General features: G+C 41.8%; 1 protein-coding gene across 2 annotated transcripts in view; it reads right to left on the bottom strand.

The window, feature by feature from the left end:
• PTGFRN (prostaglandin F2 receptor inhibitor) overlaps positions 1 to 23,862 on the bottom strand; it is a 71,574-nt gene that overhangs the window by 35,385 nt on the left and 12,327 nt on the right. For both annotated transcript variants that reach the window (XM_054804429.1, XM_054804420.1), the window contains exons 2-4: positions 5,276 to 5,641; positions 3,991 to 4,410; positions 702 to 1,085 (exon numbers count right to left, since the gene is read on the bottom strand). In XM_054804429.1, coding sequence (XP_054660404.1) covers positions 702 to 1,085; positions 3,991 to 4,410; positions 5,276 to 5,641 — 1,170 coding nt within the window. The remainder of the gene's footprint in view (positions 1 to 701; positions 1,086 to 3,990; positions 4,411 to 5,275; positions 5,642 to 23,862) is intronic.

The following is a 23,862-nucleotide window of genomic DNA, read 5'->3' as shown; positions in this document are numbered from 1 at the left end:
AACTCTTCTAGCATTAAGTTAGCCACAAGCCAGGTCTGTCTCACTCAGTCACACTACTCAACAGCTATGTGACATGGCCTCATAAAATGGACTTGTATGTTGAGGGAGGAGACTAAAGCAGTATAAAGTCATGTTCCATTCTAAATACATCGGTAGGATGTGGGGTGTCTCTAGTGATTAAAACAACAAAACAAAAACCCAACAACTTTGAAAGCTATTAGAGTTGATTATGAAGTTTCCATTATAAATAATTTTTATAGTATATGACTCATAAAAATCAGGGGAAACATCTGCTATCACTCTGTTCAGCACTCAGAGAGAATGCCTGTTGCTGGATCAGAGCCCTGCTAATGGTACAAGGGAGGTGAAAGGAGCCAACATGACAACAGGGGCAGCTTCAGCCCCTGGAAAACAAGGCAGACTTTTAAGTTCAATTTCCCAATTGCAGACTGTTCAATGACACCAGAAAGTGGAGTGCATGGGTGGGACACGCAGTAAGAGATCCTAAAACCCTGTAATGTACAAACCCAAGACCCCATAGGATAGATCAGTATTTTTATATGAGAGAAAGGTACCCTACACATATATGCAAACAAGAGAAACTTGCGCAGAAGAGATTGTGCGAGGTCCTCTACCTCTTCTGATGTGACCAAGGAATAAGTGGTACATTACCTATGAAGTCTGAAAGCAGAATCACTTACCTAATGCTGTCACCATCACACTGACTGGTGCAGATGTCCTCTCTACCACCTTATGCCAGCTCCCATTGTGCAGTGGTACCCAGACAGCTGCTTGGCAGAAGTAGTAGCCAGAGTCTTCCACATCCACATCACGTACCAATAGGCGATAGGAATTCCTATCTACGTGGCTCAGGCTGATGAGAGTTGAATCACTGACAACAGAATCACGGTCCATGCTCAGCAAAACCTGAGCATCTGACAAGGTATCATCAGGCGACACAGAAAAATACCACATCACCTCAGCTTGGAAAATACCACTCCTATCTGTTGTGATGTTGCATGTAAGATCCAGGGAGTCTCTTTCAGTCACAGACACATTGCTTGTTGAGATGACCACATCTAGAGCTTAGAAATGAAGAGACAAAAAATTCAAACAAAAAAATGTATTTTTTAAAAAAGAGTCCGCTGTAAGTTACCCAGGACATCACATTCTATTAACAGCAGCTTTTGAAGTAGCTCAGTAGCCCTGCCTTCAAATGCTTGTTGGATATTGAGCTGCACAAGGGAAGTACACATCAGTCAATCAAGGAATGTGTGATGAGGGCAGGGGGAGGAAGGGAGGGAGAACAGGGTTTTTATAACTCAACAGCAACTGGTCCATGAAGGCTTTGTACCAGTCACAGACTGCATGTCACCTTCATACAGCAGGAAAACATGTACAGTGTTTTCCATTCTCAGAGGAGGGACAAGGTGTTTTGGGACCATCTCTCAGAAGAGAAAGCTGTGTGTGTTGCTTGTAAACCTCAGTGCAAATCATTCACCAAGTTACCTGGCCACCACATCTCTTCACTTGCTCATTCCCTCATTCTACATTGCCTAAAATTTAGATGCATGGCGCAGTGCAGCACCATTCCCACAGTGTGTAATGCAGTTGCTCTTAAAAGTCTCAACTGAGGCCAGCACACAGGGCTGCTACAGCAGTGCTCTTCTCAGCAGATCTACAACCAAGACCATGAGCAAGAATACAGATTCCTGCCTTAGGCAGTTAGGTCTCTGGTAGAGATAAGAGACTTCTGCGTAAACCTGTGATCTATGACATAATTGGTACCCATGTAAAAGCTTTCTAGGATTATCATCAGGAATGAGAGACAACATGTAATAGCCAGAGCCAAACTGAGCAGCCACAACTATTGCCAATAAAACCAAGCAACACTCATCTCACTGCTCACCACCTGATAGCACAGAGCAGTCAAACTGACAGAGGGTATCAAGTCCCACCCAAGTGGTAAAACAAAGTCCACTGTCTGATGAGCATCTCATCAGGAATTCCCTCACTGTCTTGTCGTGGGATTGGCATCAGGAGGAATAAGACTCATCTGCGAGGTTATGAACAGCATTTCTCCAAGGAACACTTCTGGCTTCATGAAACAGTGACAGGCATTGAGAATCTGGCAGTATATGCATACAGAGGGACTCAGAGTTTACCCATGTGTTTATTCTCAATGCTCCTTTTTTGATTACAGACATGTATGAAGGCCTCACTTAGGGTTATACACCTGTTATGCAAGGCACGATGAAAAAGAGCCATAGAAGAACAAAGTTGGGTCCAAAAATGTCATAATTTTAGGAGATGAAAGTGATGAGCAAGTAGACAGAAGAGCAACAACAGAAAAAAACCCCACACAGTTACACAAATAACCTGTGCATGACTTTTTTCATTAGATGTGTTAATTCATCTTTTGGGTACGTTTTAATGTTTGTTTTAAATTTTCTTTCTACGAATTCAACCCCACAGTTTACAACAGATGAGAATGAAGAAAGTGCAACAAATCAGGCATACCCCATCTACAACTCAAGTTCATTCTAGCATGCAAGTGCAGAGGTTTCAGATATCAACACTAGATGCTCTTCAAGTCCTACTACAGGATGTGTGGGTAAAAATTTCCATAACGTTTTACCAGAGAATAACCTATCCCATTTAGCATAACTTTAAAGAAATCCTTCATGTCCATGACAAAGTGCCAGGACTGCTAAAAAAGAAGGCAAAAACACTCTAAACAAAAGACCCCCAAACAAACATAAATAGACACTCAAACCACATTAAAAAAACCCTGCACTACTACTGGTCCTGGCTATTCTCACCCTGTTTTCAGCCACTGATTAAACCCCACCTACTTAAACCAAACTCTCCAAAAGTACAAGAAAATAGAGAATTACAGGTCTTTAATTAAGCAAGCCCTGCCTCAGCACAGAGCATCTGCAAGCTTTACTGTGTAACAGACACCCTGAAAAAGAGGGGGCTGATAGCCTGTGAAATTTGACAGGATCAAAGTACCACCAGCATCCAAATGATCCAGCCAAAAAAACCTGAGCAGTTCTGGGTTTTCCCTGTAGTGATTAAAGGATTACAAAAATGAAAAGACACTTTTACTGTCTGAACACTTCTAAAATATCATCATAATCTCACATTTCTGAGGGACCACCATTGCCTGTTTTTCCACCTATTGAGCGACAAGATGCATCACCCCCTGCTTTCCCTCCTCCAACTAGCAGTGGTAATCCTAATGCAATTAAGTGCTTAGTGCATCTACTCCTGAAATCTATGTGGGCAGGGATATTTGGATACCATCAGCACAGCACTATATGTATTTTTGTATCCTTAGTGAAGCATGCAATGATGTGTTTAACAGAACCATTATTGTCCTAGACCCCTGCCAACATGGTGGAACAATCAGACCAATGATCCAGTGTCAATGACAAAAATCACTGGATAATTTGTCCTGTTAAATTATCACTGCCTTCCTCCTTTCTCTTGATTTTTCTATGCTATTTTAACAAACAACATACAGAAAAGCTTCACATCTGTCACTGAATCACAAGCCACTTTTACAGTGGAAGTGCAGCTGCTTAGTGCTGTGGGACAACCCTATGTTAATGAGAGAACAGAGGGAAGGTTTGGGGTGCTCAGGGGTTAAATACAATGTTTATTTAAGAAATGTAAAACCCAGAAGCAATCTGAAGTGAACTAAGTATGAGATAAAATCTAGGTCTAGGCATCTAAGAGGTTCCAGTCAATCCTTCCATGCCATCATCTCCTTTCTCCCCAAAATAAAAGCTAGAAAAATGATGCCAAGCATTTTCTATCAACTCAGATGTAAACAGGCCAGGAATCCAAACAGCACTCTAGGTTCTCCTGGAATGTATACTCATTTAGGTCAGCTTACTCAATTTCTGCTCTCAAAGTATCACAGTCTGGACACAGCACTGCTGTGGTTACAAGCTGTGACCCCAGCCCATCAGTAACACTCACCAGTCCGTTGGATTGCCACACTTGCTATCTCCACGTTCTTCTCCTGAATCTTCTGCCATGAGCTATCTGCCCCTCTCACCCATTCACTCACAAGACACCTGTAGGAACCCCCATCCACTGACGAGGCCTGGGATACAGATAACCGATACGTGTCATTCGCTCCTGTGTCCAAGCGGATATCTCCATTACGGTAGCGTTCTTCATAGCCAGGACCCGGCTGGAATTTGCCCTCATGAGTCAAAGATAGGATGTCCCGCCAAGTTGATCCACTTTTGATTTGCCAAGTCACATGCAGGTGAGTGTGCTCCGGTGAGGTGGTAATTGCTGAGCAGCGCAACTTGAAGGAGTCACCCTCAGACAGCCTAAGAGACGTTGAGGAACGTGCTTTTGAACCACTCACTGATAAGCCATCAGAAATCACTATTTAAAAAAAAAAAAAGACCAAAAGACACAATCATCATAAAACAGAAGCAAGAAGAGAACACCCACACTTACCTGTTCAGATATGAAGCAGTAAGACTACCACAGAGCAACACTTGGCCAGCCATTCCTTCTTCCACACAAATATATTCCAGGAACAAGCAAATCCAGCTGAAAATCCATTAAAGGAAGTGCTCCACTTTAAACAAGCCAAGACAAGCATTCAAATTCATTTATCCTTCCTCTTGCTTTAGTTTCTCATCCAACCATCATCATTCTGACTACTCACATCCAGAACCATGTTGATTTTCATGGGAGTAAAAGATAGAACACTTAAAAAAAACCATAGTCTCCCAAGTTATTACTGAAGAACCCTAAATGAGAGAGCAAAGCTAGGGCATGACTGCAGTATCAACACACTAAAGGGGAAAAGGAAGATTACCTCCTTCATATAGAAAGATCCCTAAATGACACTGTAAGTAAGAGAGAGAATACAGGCTTTGTTTTTTACTTGAAGTTAGCCTCTCTACCCAGAGGCTTAGAGACATTAAATATCTGCAGACATCTTCAGAAAATCCACTGCTTGGTTTTCCCATTTTTATTTATATATTTACTAGACAGAAAAAAAAGGAAAGTTGTGTTTATAGTAAACAGCCCGTCTTCACTTCTTCACCTCGCTTGCCTTTGCTATCATACTTCCCAATTTTCGATTTTGGCTTTACGAGAATTAAACAGGAACGGGGAGAAGAAAAAGAAAAACATAAATCACAGTGCTCATAAGCAACAGAAATTCAACATTCTTAAGGGTACATCTATAACCAATATCAAAAACAAATTTAGAGCACACCTCACTTTTCAGAAATACCTTTCACTTGGACCTCTGCATCATAATTTCCCTGAACGGTGGCATCAGTGCTGGGTGTGGAGCATTTGTATCTCCCTTGGTCAGTTGGCTGGATGTTTCTAATCACAAGTTCCACAGCATCGTTGCTGCTCCGTCTCAGTTTGACATCCCCGTGGCCCACGCGTTTTTGGTACTCCTCAGAGGTGAATGTAGGATCCCAGGTACTCACTATCCGCACAAAGTCAGTGTCCCGGGAGAACTCCCAGTCAAAGTTCTGTTCACTGGGTCCATCATAGTCGCTAACACTGCAAGGGATCGCCACCTCTGTGCCCATGACTCGAATAAGAGGACCTTTGGGCACTCTCACAACACGCCCTCTGCAGAAAGCTACACAGGAGAATAAAGAGAAAGAGAACACACAGTTAAAGGAATTACCAGGACAGGTTTCGATCAAAAAAAAAAAAAAAAAAAAAAAATAGAATCAGGTTGGGCACCCCACTCTGCAGAAAGCAAGAACTAGTGAGAGCAGTATTTCTCATTAACATTTAATCTCACTGGAGCAGAAGCCCCTAAACACACCATTTTTAGTGTGGGCAATCTTTGTTTCATTGCTTATTTAGTAACACATTAGGTAACAAAATACTGAGGGAGAGAAAATTGTAAGGAGGAAGGGAAAAAAAGGGAGAACCAGCCATCGATCCAATGGGTAGCAGTTTCTTTACTACAAGCCAAGTGCTATGTAAGACACTTAAACAATAAGTGGTTTTCACTACTACAGCAAGGGCATAATCTAATCGGGCATTTTTATAAGTCTTCTGCTAACATCAGTAGAGGGTTCAAAGTAGGAAACTAACTCTCCCCTAGCCTGAGGGCAATAAGAATGGTCAGTTGACATTCTTTAAAAATGAGTGTAGTCACTTCTGCCCTTAAGATTCATGGCTTCTCTAACACAGGTGAGTTTCCTTGCCTTCCTAACTGATTTAAAAGAAAGAACTGATTTCAACAGACAAAGTTTTCTTAACAGATTTCTGCAACCATGCCTGTTTCTAGCACACGTTTCCTTTTTGGTGGAAGTCCCAAAACATGGGAGCATGAGTAGAGCACAGCAGAGGCACACAGTGTTCGGACCGTGTTTTGTGGGACTGTGTCACTAGGAGGACAGAACAACAGCAGCAGTTCTCTGCAGAAGGCTGGCAAAGCGGTATGTTATGCTCTAGGCAAAAGCGTGAACCACTTACCTAGCCAGAGGACCTGGCAAAGACGCAGCAGGAGACTTTTCTGGTTGATTTGGCTCTGTAGCCCAAAGAATAACCCCAGCAGCTGCACATGGATTTTGGCAGGTTCTTACTTCCCAAAAGAGCAAACTTTTCATAGCTCCAACCAGAGAAATCTTTTCAGTCTCCAAACATGAACAGCCTACTGCATCCCACCAGCCCCATATCCATAGCAAAATATTTTACCAGCTAGGTAGAACAGGAGAAGCCAGAACACTAGAGGACAGATCTTGCTAAAACCAAGTAGATGACCATAACAACATCAAAAGCAGTTGGACCAAAAGGTTCATCTGAGATACCACAGAAGCAAAGCCAAATTTAAACAAACAACTCCCCAACGCACAAAGTCATCTTGCTGTAGATTAAGACTCCACTCGTGGTTCAGAACTATCATGCCAATAGGTATCCAGGTGTGGGCAAAGAAGTTAGTCTCGTGAAGAGAAACCACCCACTGGGGAACGTGTTATAAAGTGCAGCTTGCCCCCTCCAGAGCAACATGGAGAAGGATCAATATTTCTGTGGGCATTTAAAAACCTACACAAGCAGCTGCACACGCTGAGCATAACTACAAGAGAAAAAGTGTATTTCTACCCCCAGTTACAGTTCAGCAAACAGTTGAACCAAGGACTGACACTGTCTTTACCCCCCTGGTTCATAACTCCCAGCATGCTCTTTGCTTTACAGGCTGTTCACGTGTACAGGCTCAGTCATAACAGTCCAATTTCCTCATTGCCATGACCTTCTGTATTCAACATTAGTACTTCATTAAACTTATTTGTAATGCAGACTGGGGTTAATCTCTTACCCCTTATATTCCTCCAAGGAGACAGTTATGTACCTGATCAAGTGATTGACTAGTCCTAATAAGGAAGCTGGACTTCTCTGCACCATTTACACGTGAATTGAAGAAGAAAACCTCCACTGCCAATGTATTGGTTCCACAAGCAGGTGTCTTTAAGGACATCTCTAAACACAAGTACCATATAGTAAAATCACTGATACAGAAAAATAACCCACAAAAAAAATAAAGCAAGCTGCAGGACTCCGATATATTTCCTCACTAGGTCTTAGGTTGCAGCCCCATTCAATCCTTCAACTTATCCTCTTACAGAAAGAGGTAACAGCAGCAGGTAAGCTTTAAAACACTGCTGACAGCCAAACCAGCTTTCAGCAGACCAGTGTGAGAGGTCAGCTCAGGATCCTGACTGAGGCCACTCCTCAAACGCTGACATCCTTCTAGAAAATACTCTCCTGAGACACTGAAACAAGCAGACAACACTGTTCCACACGTATCTTCAACTGTAGACCCACGTACTGTGCACTGCACTGATCCAATCTAGAGGTGACAAAGGCATGACTAATGTGGCAAGGGCTCTGCATTTGTGTTTGAGATTAGCACCGACAGCTCAGTTTCTCTTCTTCCAAGGTCACTAAAGACCCTCTGACACTAAATGGAGGTAGGGGGTGATTAGCACCTTCATAAGAGAAGGCAGGCCAAAGGGAAAGATAGGGGCACAGGGACTCCTCAACGGGATCTGTTCAGAGTCTGTACCCTATTGCTGTAAAGCAATGACTATCCTGCTCCTCACAGCACAGTCCCACAAGCAATTCCAGTTTAACACAAAGTTGGAAGGAGGGCAGTGGAACAGGCTGTAGGAGAGAAGAGGGACAGCCTGTAACAGTTATAATTGTGTACTTTACAAACAATAACATTTGTTACTGCTAAGATAAATTAGGATTCTCGTAAGGCAGGAGCACACAGAGATGGCATCACAAGATAAAACAACGAGAACTTACTGCAGAGCATCTGCTGCGCCCTGCCCACAGTTAAGGAGGAGTGTGCACAGGGCAGACACTCCAAGGGTGAGCTGCGTTTCTAGGTGACGCAGGAGGCTCAGTACCTAGCAAGCTGTGAATTCAGGGTTCTGCCTTTTGTCCTGCAGAAGTCAACAGCAGGAGTATCCCTAGCTACTAAATAAGGTGTTATGTTCTTTGCTGTGCATTAAGGATTAACCTTTCACGTAGCTGTAGCAGAAGGCACAGAGCTACAGACGCTGATCTTGGCAAGAGGTGAGCTCCATTTTACTTTAGCAGACAAATGAGGAGCTTTTACAAATATTTTATTCTTGCAGTGCCCTGTGTTACTCGCATACACGCCCTCCCTCTTCCCAGAGCAATCAAAGTTCAGCTTTCATGATATGAGAGCTTCAAACTCTGTAAATTTGTTGGAAACATTTATTTTTCATGACACCTAATATATTTCACTGTTAATATAAGGTGACATCATCTTAATGAAATCACCTGAATCTCATTATAACTGTAGAAACAAACGGAGCAGGACAGAACAGTGTATACACTAGTGACAGAAAACAACAGAACTTTGACAATTCAGTATTTTTCAGTATCACTGAGACCAAAGTAGGAACTCAATAACCAGCTCTGTATCATAATTGCCTGAATACAAAACTTTATTTTTACAGAGTTAGCAGACCACCAGATGAAATTGCAAGGAACTATTTTCCAAAATAAAAGGTAATGGAGCTCCTGAAAGAAGGCCAGCAGACAAGCACAAAAGATGAGGCTGGTTCCTTGGGCTCATTAGGCAGGTGACAGGACTACCAGGCAACACTGGCGCTTTTGCAGGGCTGGGCCAGAAACACCCAAAAAGTAGGGCAACCACAGAGTCTTCATGGCTGTTTGTCAAGCACTTGATTAGAGCATTCTCCCAAGGGAAGACATTAAATAATCCACCAGGAACATGGGCAAAGTATGGCTCAAGGTAGAATAATAAACTGGGACCTGCCATATTAATAATACAGAGGCAAGATAGCCCAGACATAGTCTAGACAGTTTTGAACTAGTGTTTGTTCCCTAGCAATGGTCCATGAAGTACTTAAATTTATTTCTCCCATCACCTAGATGCACCATCTCATTGCTGTCATTAAATTACATCCTTTCAGAGCGGAGAACAAGGAAATCAGATGATTAGATAGGTTGTGAAGTCAATCAAAGTACATTACATAGCAACCTGTCATTTTTACAATAACCAAGAAAACAAGGCAGCAGAATTGTGCAGGATCTACAGAACATGTGGTCTGTTTAAACTCTCAACAAGCTACACAACTTGAAGGAAAGGGGTGGTGAGGATTTCCTCTTGGATTAGGGACGTTGCTATAGATGAGGAAAGTCTTCTAGGAGCTTCATCTTCAAACAGGTTTTGCATCTACATATGATTTATGAAAAAACAAGACAAGAAGTAATCTGTGGAGTCACCCACTAGTCTGAGAAGGTATTATCATTGCAAAGAACACACTTCTGCTTCAGCACTCTTACACAAGGTGCTTCCTCTAGCCTGCGCTAGACAGCTCTATCTAATAAGGAAACATGTTCCCTTAGCAGCCCAGAGAAGGAGGTCAACTCTCTACATCTGCCAGCCAAAGGAAAATGCAATGTGACATCCAGTAGGAAGCCAATTAAAGCCAAAAAAGTAAGAGCTGAAGAATGAGTAAATTGGCTCAGACTAAGCACTCGAGCCTCTGCATGAGGAAGACTTAGAAAACACAGTCCAGCTCCTCAACCAAGACAGTCATGGGAGACACAGCAACAACTTTGCTGATGCCTTTCATCTCAAAAGAGCTTTCCGAACAAAAGGTTGTTTCATTTGCCAACTAAACGTTACCATGTCTGGGAAGGAAATACAGCAGCTCTTTCAAATTCACAACAGTTTATGACAGGAAAAAAATACTGCAGCCAGCTTTGCAAATGGTGGTAACAATTTTCCCTCCCTGAACTCCTCCATGTATTTTCAATCCAGACATCACTTTGCTGCAGCACTGTGTAAATAAATGAGGGGGTTGAGCAGGAACAACCCTTCTTGTGCCACACTGGAGAAAAAGCAATGGATTCCCCAACATTAAAGCTGTGCCCTCTGCCTCCTATTTCTAGCAAAATCACAAATCTCCCACTTCTGTACTGCACTGTTTGTGAAGCGTGAAGCCATTTTACCAAATGGAGAAAAAAGAATTTAATTTTTGCATCTTTTTTTGTCCCACCAGAGAGACAAGTCCACACAAATCCTCTTCCTCCATTTTTAAAGTGAACTGATCAGGCTCCCACTGAGAGGCATTCAGTGACTTTCCCTAGCAAGCAGGCAGGTGAAGGGACAGATAGCGTGCCACACATTCACAGGCTCTTCTCTGGGGAAGGAGAACCAAAACGTATCAACATGGGAGATTATAATCCTTATCTCCAATCTTCCCCTTGCCTCTCCTCCCAGCTCCAATTATTATCAGGCAGCTACACATCAAGACTGTCATCTGCAACTATCCGGGAGAGAAAAACAAGTTATAACAAACACGCCTACAGTGTTTGAAAAACCTTTCAATACTGTTAACACTTTTTTTTTTAACATATAACATGATTTTCCTAGAAGTGTTGCACAAACGGTGTATTGCTTTGGGATTCCCCCCCTTTTTAAATGCAATCAATTAAGTTTCCTATCCTACACTGTATGAGAGGAAAAATCAGAGAGATTAAGCAGAATAGAAGGAATTTCTTTAAGTACCAGAAATACAGCTAACTATTGACATTTCTTTACTGGTCTCAAAAAAAAAAAAGAAAAAACTTAAACAAGTGACATCTCTTACCATTCCTGCTCAACACACAACAAATTCATACTTTTCTTTCCAGTGCAGATAAAACACACAGTAGGGGTTGGGATCTATGTAACAAAGTGGGAGGCTCTTGCTACTCTTTCCAAATGACAAAATTTAGATCGTCCTAATCAGCAGAAGCAACCCACACCTAACAACCAGACAGCCTGCACAGGGAGGGAACAAGGGGCTCCTTTAAAAGAGACTAAATTTGATTCCTTATGTCAAAGCTGTAATCACCCCAGTAGCCCAGAATCATCGGAAGCATGCAGGCTCCCTCCATACCTTGCAAGCCAACAGTACTATTACACCTCCCTGACTGCAATACACTCTACCAAAAAAAAAAAAACCCCAAACTGATAGATTTTTATAGCTTGAAAGATCTGCAGCGTATCATCTGAAGATATCAGAGAAGAGCAAATGAAAGAGTCCATGAGAGACACATTTACATTGTTCTTTCCCAGGCGGCTAGGATTCTTTTTTTAGATAATGTAGAGCTCTTATCAAAAGGAATTAGCCTGGGTGTAATTGCTTAAAACCCATTATCTCTATCAGGATGAAGAAACGCATACTGCATCTTAAGTGAAGCCTCAGAAATGCTATCACACTGCAAGGCTGCTGGATTGCTCTAATCTCCATGCCATCTGAGGTATCTCAGAAAAGCCATGTCTCCAGCACTGGCTGAAAATGCAAGTACCCTCCCAGTTGGGACTCCATCTATACCATATGGATTAAGATTCACATGAAAGGATTAAAACAACCTATTGTGCAGCACAGTAATGACCTGATGTCTCCCCCATTCAGCCTCCTCACCCACCACCCCAAGAAAAGGCATTTCAAATGCACCTAAGCAAACGACAAGGCTTTTGCTAGCACACAGTTCTTAGTTATCATAGAACCACAGAACGGTTTGAGTTGGAAGGGACCTTTACAGATCATCTAGTTCCAACCCCTCTGACACGGCCAGGGACACCCTCCACTAGATCAGGTTGCTCAAAGCTCCAGCCAATCTGACCTTGAACACTTCCAGCGATGGGGCATCCACAATTTCTCTGGGCAACCTGTTCCCAGGCCTCACCACCCTCACAGTAAAGAATTTCTTCCTTATATCCAATCTAAACCTACCCTCTTTCAGTTTAAAACTCCTTGTCCTGTCACTACAGGCCTTGGTAAAATCTCTCTCTGTCTTTCATATAAGCACCTTTTACATATTGAAAGGCCACAACACAGTCTCCCTAGAGCCTTCTCTTCCCCAGGCCGAACAATGCCAACTCAGCCTTTCTCCTAGAAGAGGTGTTCTGGCCCTCCTCTGGACCCACTCCAACAGGTCCATGTCTTTCTTGTGCTGGGGACTCCAGAGCTGGACACAGTACTCCAGGTGGGGTCTCATGAGAGTGGAGTAGAGGGGCAGAATCACCTCCCTCAACCTGCTGGCCATGGTTCTTTTGATGCGGCCCAGGACACAGTTGGCTTTCTGGGCTGCAAGCACACATTGGCGGCTCATATGCAATTCTTCATTCACCAGTATTCCCAGTCCTTCTCTGCAGGGCTGCTCTCAATCCATTAATCCCTCAGCCTGTACTGATATCAGGGATCATCCTGATTCAGGTGTAGGATCTTGCACTTGGCCTTGTTGAACTTCATGAGACTCACATGAGCCCACTCCTCAAACCTGTCAGGGTCTCTCTGGATGGCAAATCTCTAGATGTCCCTCTAGCAAATCAACTGCACCACTCAGCTTGGTGTCATCTGCAAACTCGCTGAGGGTGCACTCAGTCCCACTATGTCATTAATGAAAATATTGAACAGTACCAGTCTTAATACTTTTACTCATCTCATTTGGACACTGAGCTGTTGACTGCAACTCTTTAGATGCAGCCATCCAACCAATTCCTTATCTGTTGAATAGTCCTTCCATCAAATCCATATCTCTCCAATTTATTGACAAGGATGTCATATGGGACTGTCAAAGGCCTTACAGAAGTCAGGGTAGATGACATCAGTTGCTCTTTCCTTATCCACCAATGCAGTTCACTCCATCATTGAAGACCACCAGATTATTCAAGCAGTTAAGTTATGCTATGGTGCATCTTTCCATTTCCAGGAGTCCTTCTGCTTAGCTGTTAAGATGTTTGCTGCCTTATATGGCTAGTTACCTAAGCTCTAGCTGTCATCAATGGAGAGAAGCTCTCTGAAAAACTTCTCTCCCACTGCTGTTTATAGTTAGAGCCTAGGGAGACAACCACCTGTGCTCAGCAGAAAAACTAAATAGATTTTCCATGCTTCTTCCCACTCCTTTAAAAAAAAAAAAAAAAAAACAACCAAAAAAACCCCAACACATCAACAAAACCACCCCACCAGTCTTACTCTAAATACACAAAACACACCAGCACAATGGGCCAGATGAACATCCAGTGAGTCAGACGATCTGTTCTGCCCAAAACAAGTGTCTAGATGATGTTACTTTGGATAAATACATAGTAATTGGCAAGTTCAGATCTGGAAACAGCAGTCAAGAAGGCCTTGTTATTTAAAAAAAAAAAAAAGACAGGGACAGTAAGAGAACAATACTTTGCCATATAAAATACACTATATCACTGCAGATAGTCAGCAGATCATCTGATCACTGCCCAAAAAGGTCTATTTTGAAAAAGCTTCACTGAACTGTCTCACAAGAAGGAAAGCCTCCTTCCTCTCCTGTGTCTCTCTGTGAAGGCAACTGCAACAGGCAGAATTGCCTCTCTTGCTAGCTTTAGGGCTATCAGGAATAAAGCAGTTCACCTGTTCAGCTCACCAATTTTGAAGAGCAGCTGACTGGCATCTCTTTCACCCAAGCACACAACCCATTTCAATTCTTTGCCAAAATGAGCCACAGCGATTTGCTGTAAATGCTTCTGTGGATTATTCCTGCTACAATACAGGAGAAGAGACCGGTAAACTACAGTGGAAGCTTGTAAGGCAGAAATCAGGCTGCATATGCAGTACTAATTAGAGTGTAAAACACTATCGCTGGCTGCCGACAGCACAGATCTCACTGTGCACCACTGCTTTCCAGTCACAGGGAGAGGTATGCCACTGGAAGGTAGAGCAAGGCATACAGCAGGTAGAGGGGAAAGGAGAAGCCATATAAACCTTTCCCAGCTATGCAAAGCAGAAGGCTAGTTTGTCAAACAGGCAGATAACTGTGGCACCACTGGTCCAAACAGAACAAATATCTAACAGGCAGAGATAATACTAAAGATCATGTTTTAGATTCCTCTGAATGTCAAACAGCTCCATCACGTATGATCTCTATTTCCTTTCCCTACCACTGACTGACAGTTGAAGATAAAAGGCTGTATATCTAAAGAACTACTTTTCACAAGTCTCCAAAAATGCAGCTGGGAGCAAAACAGAAAGGAGAAAAACAAAACAAGACACAATGAAATGCAAGACCCATGCTGCTGCTTCTTCTTCCTGGGTCTCACCTGAAATACCTGTCCCTGCTAACGACCTTCATTTACTTTCCTCCAAATAGTCTTCAGAACTCCACTTTTACCCTACTCTGCCAGAGCAGCCCGTTGACGTTACCTGGTGACATGTGACCCAAAAAGTCCTGGGACTCTGGAAGTGGTATTTAGACTGCCATACAAGACAGGTGATTTTCTGTTTTTCTGCCTGGGAAGCAATTTGTGTTGCCAGAGGAGAGGTTCAATATGTTACATTCTAAGGAAACAGTTGACAAAGCAGTAAAGCCCACAACTCAAAAAGCTGAAGAGCTAGCACAGTTGGAAGCAGGGCTGCAAATATTTACAGAAATGCTGTATATAAAGTATCGTCACATTTTCTTTAACGAGGAGGAAGGACACAGGTTAAAAACTGTAATACTAATTCCAGCTCAAGAGAAGTGCATACATTTACCAATAATTTAAAAAAAGTCCTCGAACTGGAATATAAAGAATTAAAATTAGTGCTGTTCTGCAGCACCATGGACTTGCACTTATCTCTTATCTTAAATATTTCCCAAAGCAGTTGGAACTGAGCAGAGCAGTCCAAATCCATTCACTCTATATTGCAATTTCCTCTGGGCAGAGACCAGCTATTTTCTTTGCTCTATGTGGAATGCAGCACACCACTAGGATTAAACTCAACTTTCTTTGGATTTAACTGGAGAAGACAATCAGACCAGATAGATGCAGATTTAGAAATGATCTATGTTAACTAAAAACATACAGTGACTGTGAAAATCCAAGACAAGACAAAAAATCCAAATCCCAGACAAGATCGTGTTAAACTATAAAAGCTAATACATTTTTCAACCAGTATGATTTTAACCAGGATATAGCACCTAGCAGAGGTGAGAAAGCTGGAAAGCTAAGAAAAAGTAATTTTTATGAAATTTAAAAGATGCACATATAGCAATATCCATGTGTTTCACAAATCTATAATTTCATAGATTATACATTTAAAAAAAGGAAATACTGGGTTTTGCAGTGCCTGTGGGGTTTTTTTGTTGTTGTTGCTTTTTGTTGTTGGTGGGTGTTTTTGAGTGTTTTATTTACCTACTTAAATCTGGTGGCACTCATCCACCGCAGTTTAACCCAACACCCCATCCATACCAGACAAAGCCCTGTCTAAAGCCAAATTAAGTCTAAAGATGAGATTTAAAAAGCCACATGCTTTCATAATCTAGATATTATTAATCTTAAACTCCACTTCCCCCAAAATTGTTTTTGGGGTTCATTTAAAATCTCAGTACACAAGACCAGTTTCCCAGCAAGCATTCCACTGGATGAGCAAAGGCATCACATAGGCTTCAGCAAAAACAGCAACAGAGCAAAGCCTGATGACAAAAGTCAGCAGCCACAACCAAATAACCCAACACACACGTTGGGCTCTCAGACTCTCTAGTTAAGATCCTGAAGGACAGCTTCACTCTGTTTGCATCTGCTGTTGTGAGAGATTATGGAAGGAGGTAGCTGGGCAGGCAGTGAGGCTGCTGGAACTGCTGAACAAGGCAGCATATGGCATTGGCCCACCTTGGCTCCATGCTTGACAATTGATTTGCAGCCACCGGAGCCAGTGGATGGATGGATCTCAGTATAGAGTAATCCTTTTCGTCTGTAATTTAATTATCTAACAGTCCTGTCTTCACCATAATCAATCTCCAAGAAAGTGGCCACATTAAAAATGCCAACGACAGATGCACAGAGAATGGGTGTTACAGCATGGGAATGAGCACCTGTGTCTCATCAGCACATGCAGGTAAGTGCAGTAGCACAGCTATTGCCAACTCTTTTGCTGCAGAAGAGGTACTTGGACAGATTAACCGACTAGACCAAACTCATGCAGTAGAAAAGGGGCAGTTAGGAATAGATCACAGGCATTCCTGGTTTCAGTGCTCATTTCACTGTATCACACTGTTTCTTTACATAAAGATGAAAACAGAAAGATACATACAGCCAGGCGAAGAAGACAGAAGCAAATGCAAAGCAGGCAGTTAGCTTGTGCTCTATCAACTGTGCCCCCGTAGCTCAGGAGCCCCCAGAGGACTTCATTTGGGCACCTACACCACCACCATATCCATACTGCTGTCTGCAACCTGGAAAACCAGAGACCAATGTTTTCCAACCCCTTTTCTCAAAGCCCATAGATCCAATTAGCACTCAAAAGCCAATTTCAGGTCATGCAGAGCAATACTGTTTAGTATGCTAATCTCTATGGAGCCTGCATGTTAGGAGGACAGATATTTTTCTCCTAGACAAGAAGGAATTGTACGCATGCGTGCACACACAGCGTATGATTTAACAGACATCAAGGCTCTTCCTCCCTTAATACAAGATTTACATAACTAATTCTGTAATTGAGAACAGGACTGCAAGGTATTTACAATACTTCTTGCTGCCGAGCTTTTATTATTTGCTATAGTACTGATGATGAGAAACACTCTTGCCCCAGAAAAGCCAGCTAGTCTGGTCTCTGGCATAAAAAAAAGGGGACACATGAAGTTACCCCTGTTTCAGGAAGAGACATTTTTCATTACGGTATTGTTTCCTTCTTGCAAAGGAGAGGGTCAGAGGTTTGGAGGGGGCAAGAGGAGGAAAGAGGTCCAGATAAGAAAAAGATGAGAGGTCAGGGACATAAAACATGTAGAAGGCACACAAGGATTCCGGTCAATGTCTTTTAAGAAGGTCTGTGTAACCCCCACACAGACCATTAAATAAGATTACCCCCAGATGGGTCTGCAAAACAGCTGGCTTTAAAACAGGCATGCCACAGCACTATTATTTGAAAGAGACTAATGCCACCACAGACAGTTCTAGAAACACAGGAAAAAGCTTCACAAACAACATTCAGATCAATCTTGTTTGTTGCATTAAGACTCCTGAAAATTGAGAGTAAGGTATTAATTTGATCAGTAGATTGAACTCAAGACAGCCTGCTTATTTACTTCGCTAATATTTAAAAAGCAAAAGATCTTATTCCCCATCACACAGAAATTTAAGACTGGCACCTGGCACAGTCCAAAAGGAGAGAAGACTGTAGAGGGCACTTGGTGCTGAGGCCCCAAGAATCACACTGTGCATGTTTGGAGGTTTGCATTGGACCAGGTTTGGTGCCATAGGCCAAAGACCCAAGGGCACCTGAAGCACAGCAGATACACTCCTCGAGTGACACTTCTGGTTCAGTTACATCCAAAGGAATCCTAATTGCACACTCAGATTGCTCCACAGTAAAAAGCAATGTGTAGAAAGTGGGACAGTGAAGAGATTCACCTTAGAAATTAAATCCTCACCCCAACTAAAATGGTAATGAAGATACAGCCTGCATGCTCCTAAAGGATACTTAAAGGGCTGTTCACATTTAACTTGAACTTCAGTGTGAAAAGGGGAACTCTTCCCTAAATCACAAATGTGAGCTAAGCCATGAACAAATGTATGGCTAGGATATGAAATCCACCCACATTTTGCAGTGATGCTTATCCCTGCTCAATAAATTTAACAGCCAAAGTTTTCAAAAAAAAAGCATGCAAGAGTCAAAAATTTGCTGGCATTCACTGCCTCTGAGAGCTTGAAGGCAAATTAGCTGTGTAATTAGCTGTCCATGCCCCTGAATTCTACCTCTAGAAAGCTGTTCTCACATGTGAAAGGAAGCTGTATTGTATACAGCTGCTGTTTAATTTACTAGAAGATTAATTTTACTGGACAAAAAGAAGAGACTTTCTGGAACGGGCAGGTATGTGCATGTGGGCAACACCCAAGAGATTCAGAAACCAGCAGAAAGCTGAACTCCATCATGCAAGACACACACCTGGTACAACTCCACTCCCAATTACCCGAGGCCTGGAGAGAAACAAACTCCTTTGTACTTACACCTTCTACAGCAAGCAGAACAACAAAAAAAAAACCACCACAAAAACCCGAAACACTCGACTCTTCTGACCAAAGTTAGCTAGTTCAAGAAATGAAGAAGTTAAATTTTCAAAAAATCCTGAGCATTAACCTTCAGGGAAACCAAGTCTCTTTGTAAAGTTTCAGGTTCACAGCCTCAAGCCTTCCATCACCTCTGAAAACCTTGTCCTGTATTCAATGCAGGTATTTTGTTATCTCCAGTAACAAAATAGCAAGGGTCATCAATTCAGCACCTGGCTGAAGAAGTCCAGCAGTCTTCTCATGTTCCCCATCACAAATTGAAAGTCTTTTCTACCTTTAGATTATATGCCAGCAAGTTTTCACTGTTACCTGTTTTGATTAACTTGCAGCATTTGCAGTAGTATCTACCCTCACCTCTATAGCCAATACTGAATAGCCTGCCTGGTATACACAGTAACACGTAGCACTACAGAATGTCACATACATTTACGCTTTTGGGAAGAATTTTATGCTGTTAGACATTTGAGAAAACTCACGTGTAGCCATGTAGTAAAAGACTGCATCACAACATATTATTGCTTTAAGTCTTAGGAAAGTTTGGCATTCAGCCATTAGCTACTACTTTTCAGACAAGCATGCCTAAATACACATCTTAGAATGTTTCCTGTTACTCCCACTTTTAAGAAATGTATCTCAGAAGCATTTACTTTGCTGCTGTCATTGGCATGCTGTGTATAGGAGGGTCAACACCAGAGGTGATAAAAAGAAAGGGAAAGTTATCACACAGTCAGAGATCAGCTAATATGTACCATCACCCAGAACATTTCTGAAAATGAAACTTCAGAGGTAGCCAAATGAGCCAAACTCTTGGAGGAAATATCCAAGGTTAAATGTGAGCATACCACTTCTAACTTAGGAAGTCTCCAAGCTATAGATGATCATGAGATGATACACTAGGGTAGTAAAAGGGTGTGCTCACTCTTCCCTTGGCATCTGGTCTTGGCCACTGTCAGAGACAAGACATGAGGCTGAATGGATCTTTGGTGTTAGCCTTCCCTCTCTTTCTACAGCTTTAGGAAGTAGGAGCTTGGACAAAGTGCCCTTCTACTACTGCAGCTCTGCAGTGGCACCCAGGCTGATGACTAGGCTGTGCCCAGCAGTGAGAAGAGACAAAAAAAAATGATGAAACAACACAGAATTTTCAAGTAACTCTTAAAAATCAGAAGAGAGGGAATCCTTTCAAGCATGAAACAAGAGAGAAAGGCGGGTAGAGAACCAACATGACATTAAAATAGCAGGAGGAGAATACAGTTTTTGAAAGATACCCAGAGGGAAAATGCTTAATTGTTTCTTTTCTGCTCCAGTCTCCTTGCAGAGCTGTTCTAGGTTACACTATTTAATAAGACAGCCTATGTACAAAATAAGCAGCTGTTAATATTTGGGTGAAACTTGGATGTGCTAAAATTATTCAGTAACTAACACTTATAATCAGCTTACACTGAAACAGACAGCAGATTGCATTCACCCTAGGCATCCTCACATTTGCTACGTTGGGAAGAACAGTTATGTCCCATAGTACATTGTTCAACAGAACAAAAGACCCCACAGCCAAACTTCATCCTAACAGAGACGGGATGCCATTTTCTGGATCCTGAACTAGTACACATATGTAGCATAAGAACTAAAGACAACATTGCAAGTTCCAAATACCCATTACAAAAGCAATAGTGCACTGCAGACTGTCTCAGAAGTCTCCACCAGCCACTGTATTAACACAAAGAAACAATTTTAACATTAACTGAAATGAAATGATGTCTAGTGCAAACACAGCAGCTGTCTACCAGCATACAATATAGAGCAGCATAAGAACAGAAGTAGAAAGTACACCACTAATTTAGAAAGTCAAGGGTGTTAAAATTCACCTGGAAAGCTGTAGATGGACTTGGCCACTGACACTAGAATTAGCAGTCCACACTTTTAAACTGTGAGAGAAGATTCTTAGTAGTACCTTTTAAGCACCTTTTGAGCTTTCTGGCTAACAGGTGTCTCCCTGAACTACCCCCTTCACATGAGGGCAAACGGCCCCCAGGTAACAAAGGAGACATACTCAATGCACAAGAAGAGCCAATATTCCCTGGAGGTACTTCTGATTAGGCCCCGAAAGCCGGAGCGTGAACACTGCTGTCCAACGTGCAGAGCAAGCCCCAATCTCTTTATCAGAACATAGCCTGGAAGCCATGTCAAGTCAAGGAGACCTGTTCACCCAGCCTTAGCACCAGAGAGGATATGAACTGACATATTCTTTAGAATACAACAACAAAACATGGACCTATACGTAAGAAAACAGGAAGAAAACAGAAATGAGAAATACATTTGTACCACACCAACCTATACCCAAGAGGCGTTAATTTGGCACGTAGGCCTTGAACTCAAACTGCAAAAATGAACTGAAAGCCTATCTCACAAATGCTGACCAAAAAAGGATAAGCAAGAAAGGCACTGAATGCTGTGCAGTACCAGGAAATTACCCTTGCTCTCATGCTTCACAATAACATCTGAAAAGACAGCATTGCTTGAAAAAGTCAGTGTTATACGCAAGCCCCAGTGGGCAAAACAAAAGGAGTTATGCCTTCATTAATACTCAGAAAGAGATGCAGTATACATGTAGTGAGGCTTCTCAATGGATGGTTTAAAAATAAAGGATCCTCCTCCCAGCTCTGCATCAAGCCATGTCCAATGTCAGCAATACACAACAATTTAAGAACAATAACAAAAAGACTGGCTAGCCCTCCACACACAAATACAACGAAACTGTTTATTTCTCTTAATTTCTTCATTGTTTGTAAATTTGTACTTTAAAGCTTCAAAGTACTATTTATACTCCCTGCTCACTTTTCATTTTACTACATCACAAAATCAACTGGGTTTAGCTCTCTTCTTGGTATGGCAGTCATAAATAACAACAAAGGTTGTTTATCAGTATTATTACTGTTATAAGAAAGTAACAAAGTACCTAGAAGGCACTCCTGCTGCTGGTGAAGACCTAAATAGAAGAAGGTAACTAGAGCTCTGTAAATGCTGTATGTAACTATACAACTCTCCTTTTACCTCACCCCCTGCCTCCCCACTTAATTTTGCGGAAATAAGAACAATTTTTTAGAGATTAATGATCTCAGGAGCTTAAACCAGTTAAAATCCACAATATGAAATTAAGACATGTCAAAGAATTCAAGCAGAAGAGCACCAGCCATAATGCAATGCAAGAACAGCTTACAAATGCCTCCACTGCTTGTAGTTTTATAGCCTAAGTCTACCAGGAGTCAAAATGCAGCGTACAAAGCAGGCAGCTAGATCAGGTTTCGCCTTTCCCCAGACAAAACACAGATTATTTCAGGAACTTTGGCCCTTTTACAAGGAATCAATAAGCCTTGGACAAGGGATTGCTAGGAAGTCTTAAAGTACGGAAGTCCAGTCTGTCCCTAGATTGAAAAAAAAACCCCTGAACACTCATTGCTTTTATCATAAAAGGAGATCCTCTTTGCCAAAGAAAACTGGTGGTTTTTTTTAAAAAAAAAAAAAAAAAAAATCAGTTTAACACTTGAGTAATTATTTTCCCTGGGCAGTTTTGTTTAAGGTATTTGTATTTTTGCCTTCCCCATTCACACTACTGTACTTTCATCTATTAGCAGTTCAATGCAAGAAATTAATCTCCCAGAATTCTCTGAGATCCTATTGAAAAAAATCTCTCTACTGATGAAAAGAACCATCTTCATTAATCTGCCTGGCAGATGTATTCTTCCCTTCTAATTATTATGGGAGTTTACAATTCTAATAAAGCTGTACTCACATCATGTTATTCAGATTACAAAATCTCTGGAAAAAGAAAGCTCTCAGGCATGGTGCTGTAAATCATCAAAACCACTTCTTATTCCTAGCTGATAAGCGCTTTAAGAAAGAGTAAGTGTATAGCTGACTGCTAGGAAAGAGTCACAGGCATGGTCAGTCAACTGGTTATCACTGAAACGATCATCTGTTAAGCAGCAAAACTCAACTGATATTATAATTAGAACCCTCTTTTTTACAGGAAGGTTATATATTTATACACTGTTTAGCCCAAACTGAGTGAAACCCACCCAAACAGATTTATTGTAAGCCAAGGCTGTAAGTTATTTGTAGATAGCCTGAAACAACAGCAGAGGTAAAAGCTGTGTCCTTGAATGTCAACACTGAAAGCTACTAACAAATTTAGCATCACTATTGTGGACTGTTTCAACATTTATATATTATTGTGGAAACGCGCAACAGTTGAATGTTGAATTGCAGACATCAAAGCCAGACTAAGACCACGACATAGTACTAGAGTTACGAGAAACAACCTGCAGGAAAAGTTTAAAATGAGGCTCCTTAACTTCTGTCTGTAAAAGGGAAGAAAAAAGGACAGACTTCCTCATCCTAACTTCACAAGCTCCTGCTAAGCCTAGATGCCACTTAGTTAAATGTTTGTCCCTATTTCCTCCTTAAATGCCAGAAATGGCAAAGGACAGGGAAAGAAAACACTAACTCATTCCAATTAGTTAATTAGTTTCTATCTCAACATAAAAAATTTGTACAACAGAGTTAGATGATGCTGGGGGGGGCAGAGGGGAGGTGAATCCAGAAATGGACAGTGGAATTTCTCTATTACTATCACTATAAATTCAAAGAATGTTCTGCCAACTATTTCATTTTTAGAGCTTACTTGGTTTTAAACTCCAATTTTACTATTACTTGGGACTTGTGACAGGATGCACGTGGCAGAAATCATCATCAGAATTATAACTTCAAGTCACAGGAAAACTGTATAATCTAGTAGCAGCATTTAGTAACCACAGTAGTCTAAGGCAATATTCTATAGAGATCTTTCATTAGACCAGCTGATACAGTCAGAAGAGATGGCATTACAGGTCCTTCTTATGAGACAGATGCAGTGAGAAGCCTCTGTAAAGTTTCACATGCACAGTTATACCTTTGCTATCATCCTGCATCAACGAGCACAAACTCAGCTCAAGTCCCACAGCCCCTCACAGTTCTGCCCTATACACTCCAGTGCTTCTACCCATAGCGACTTTCCTGCAGAACAAAACACCCAAGATGACCTGACAAAATCCTTGCTGGCATTCATACTTCTGATGCTGCAGAAAAGAGTGTTTAGGTAGAAGTGAATTCAAATGGAGGAAAAAAGGCAGGCAAAAGATGACTTCATGCACAGAAACAGATGTTCTGAAAGAGGGCAAGAGAGAGATTCCACTCTAAAAATGCCAACAATATATACCACCAGATAAGCAGAATTC

Source organism: Grus americana, chromosome 1 (genome assembly GCF_028858705.1).
Source record: "Grus americana isolate bGruAme1 chromosome 1, bGruAme1.mat, whole genome shotgun sequence".
Taxonomy (NCBI): Eukaryota; Metazoa; Chordata; class Aves; order Gruiformes; family Gruidae; genus Grus; species Grus americana.
This window is presented reverse-complemented; position numbering and strand designations above follow the sequence as displayed.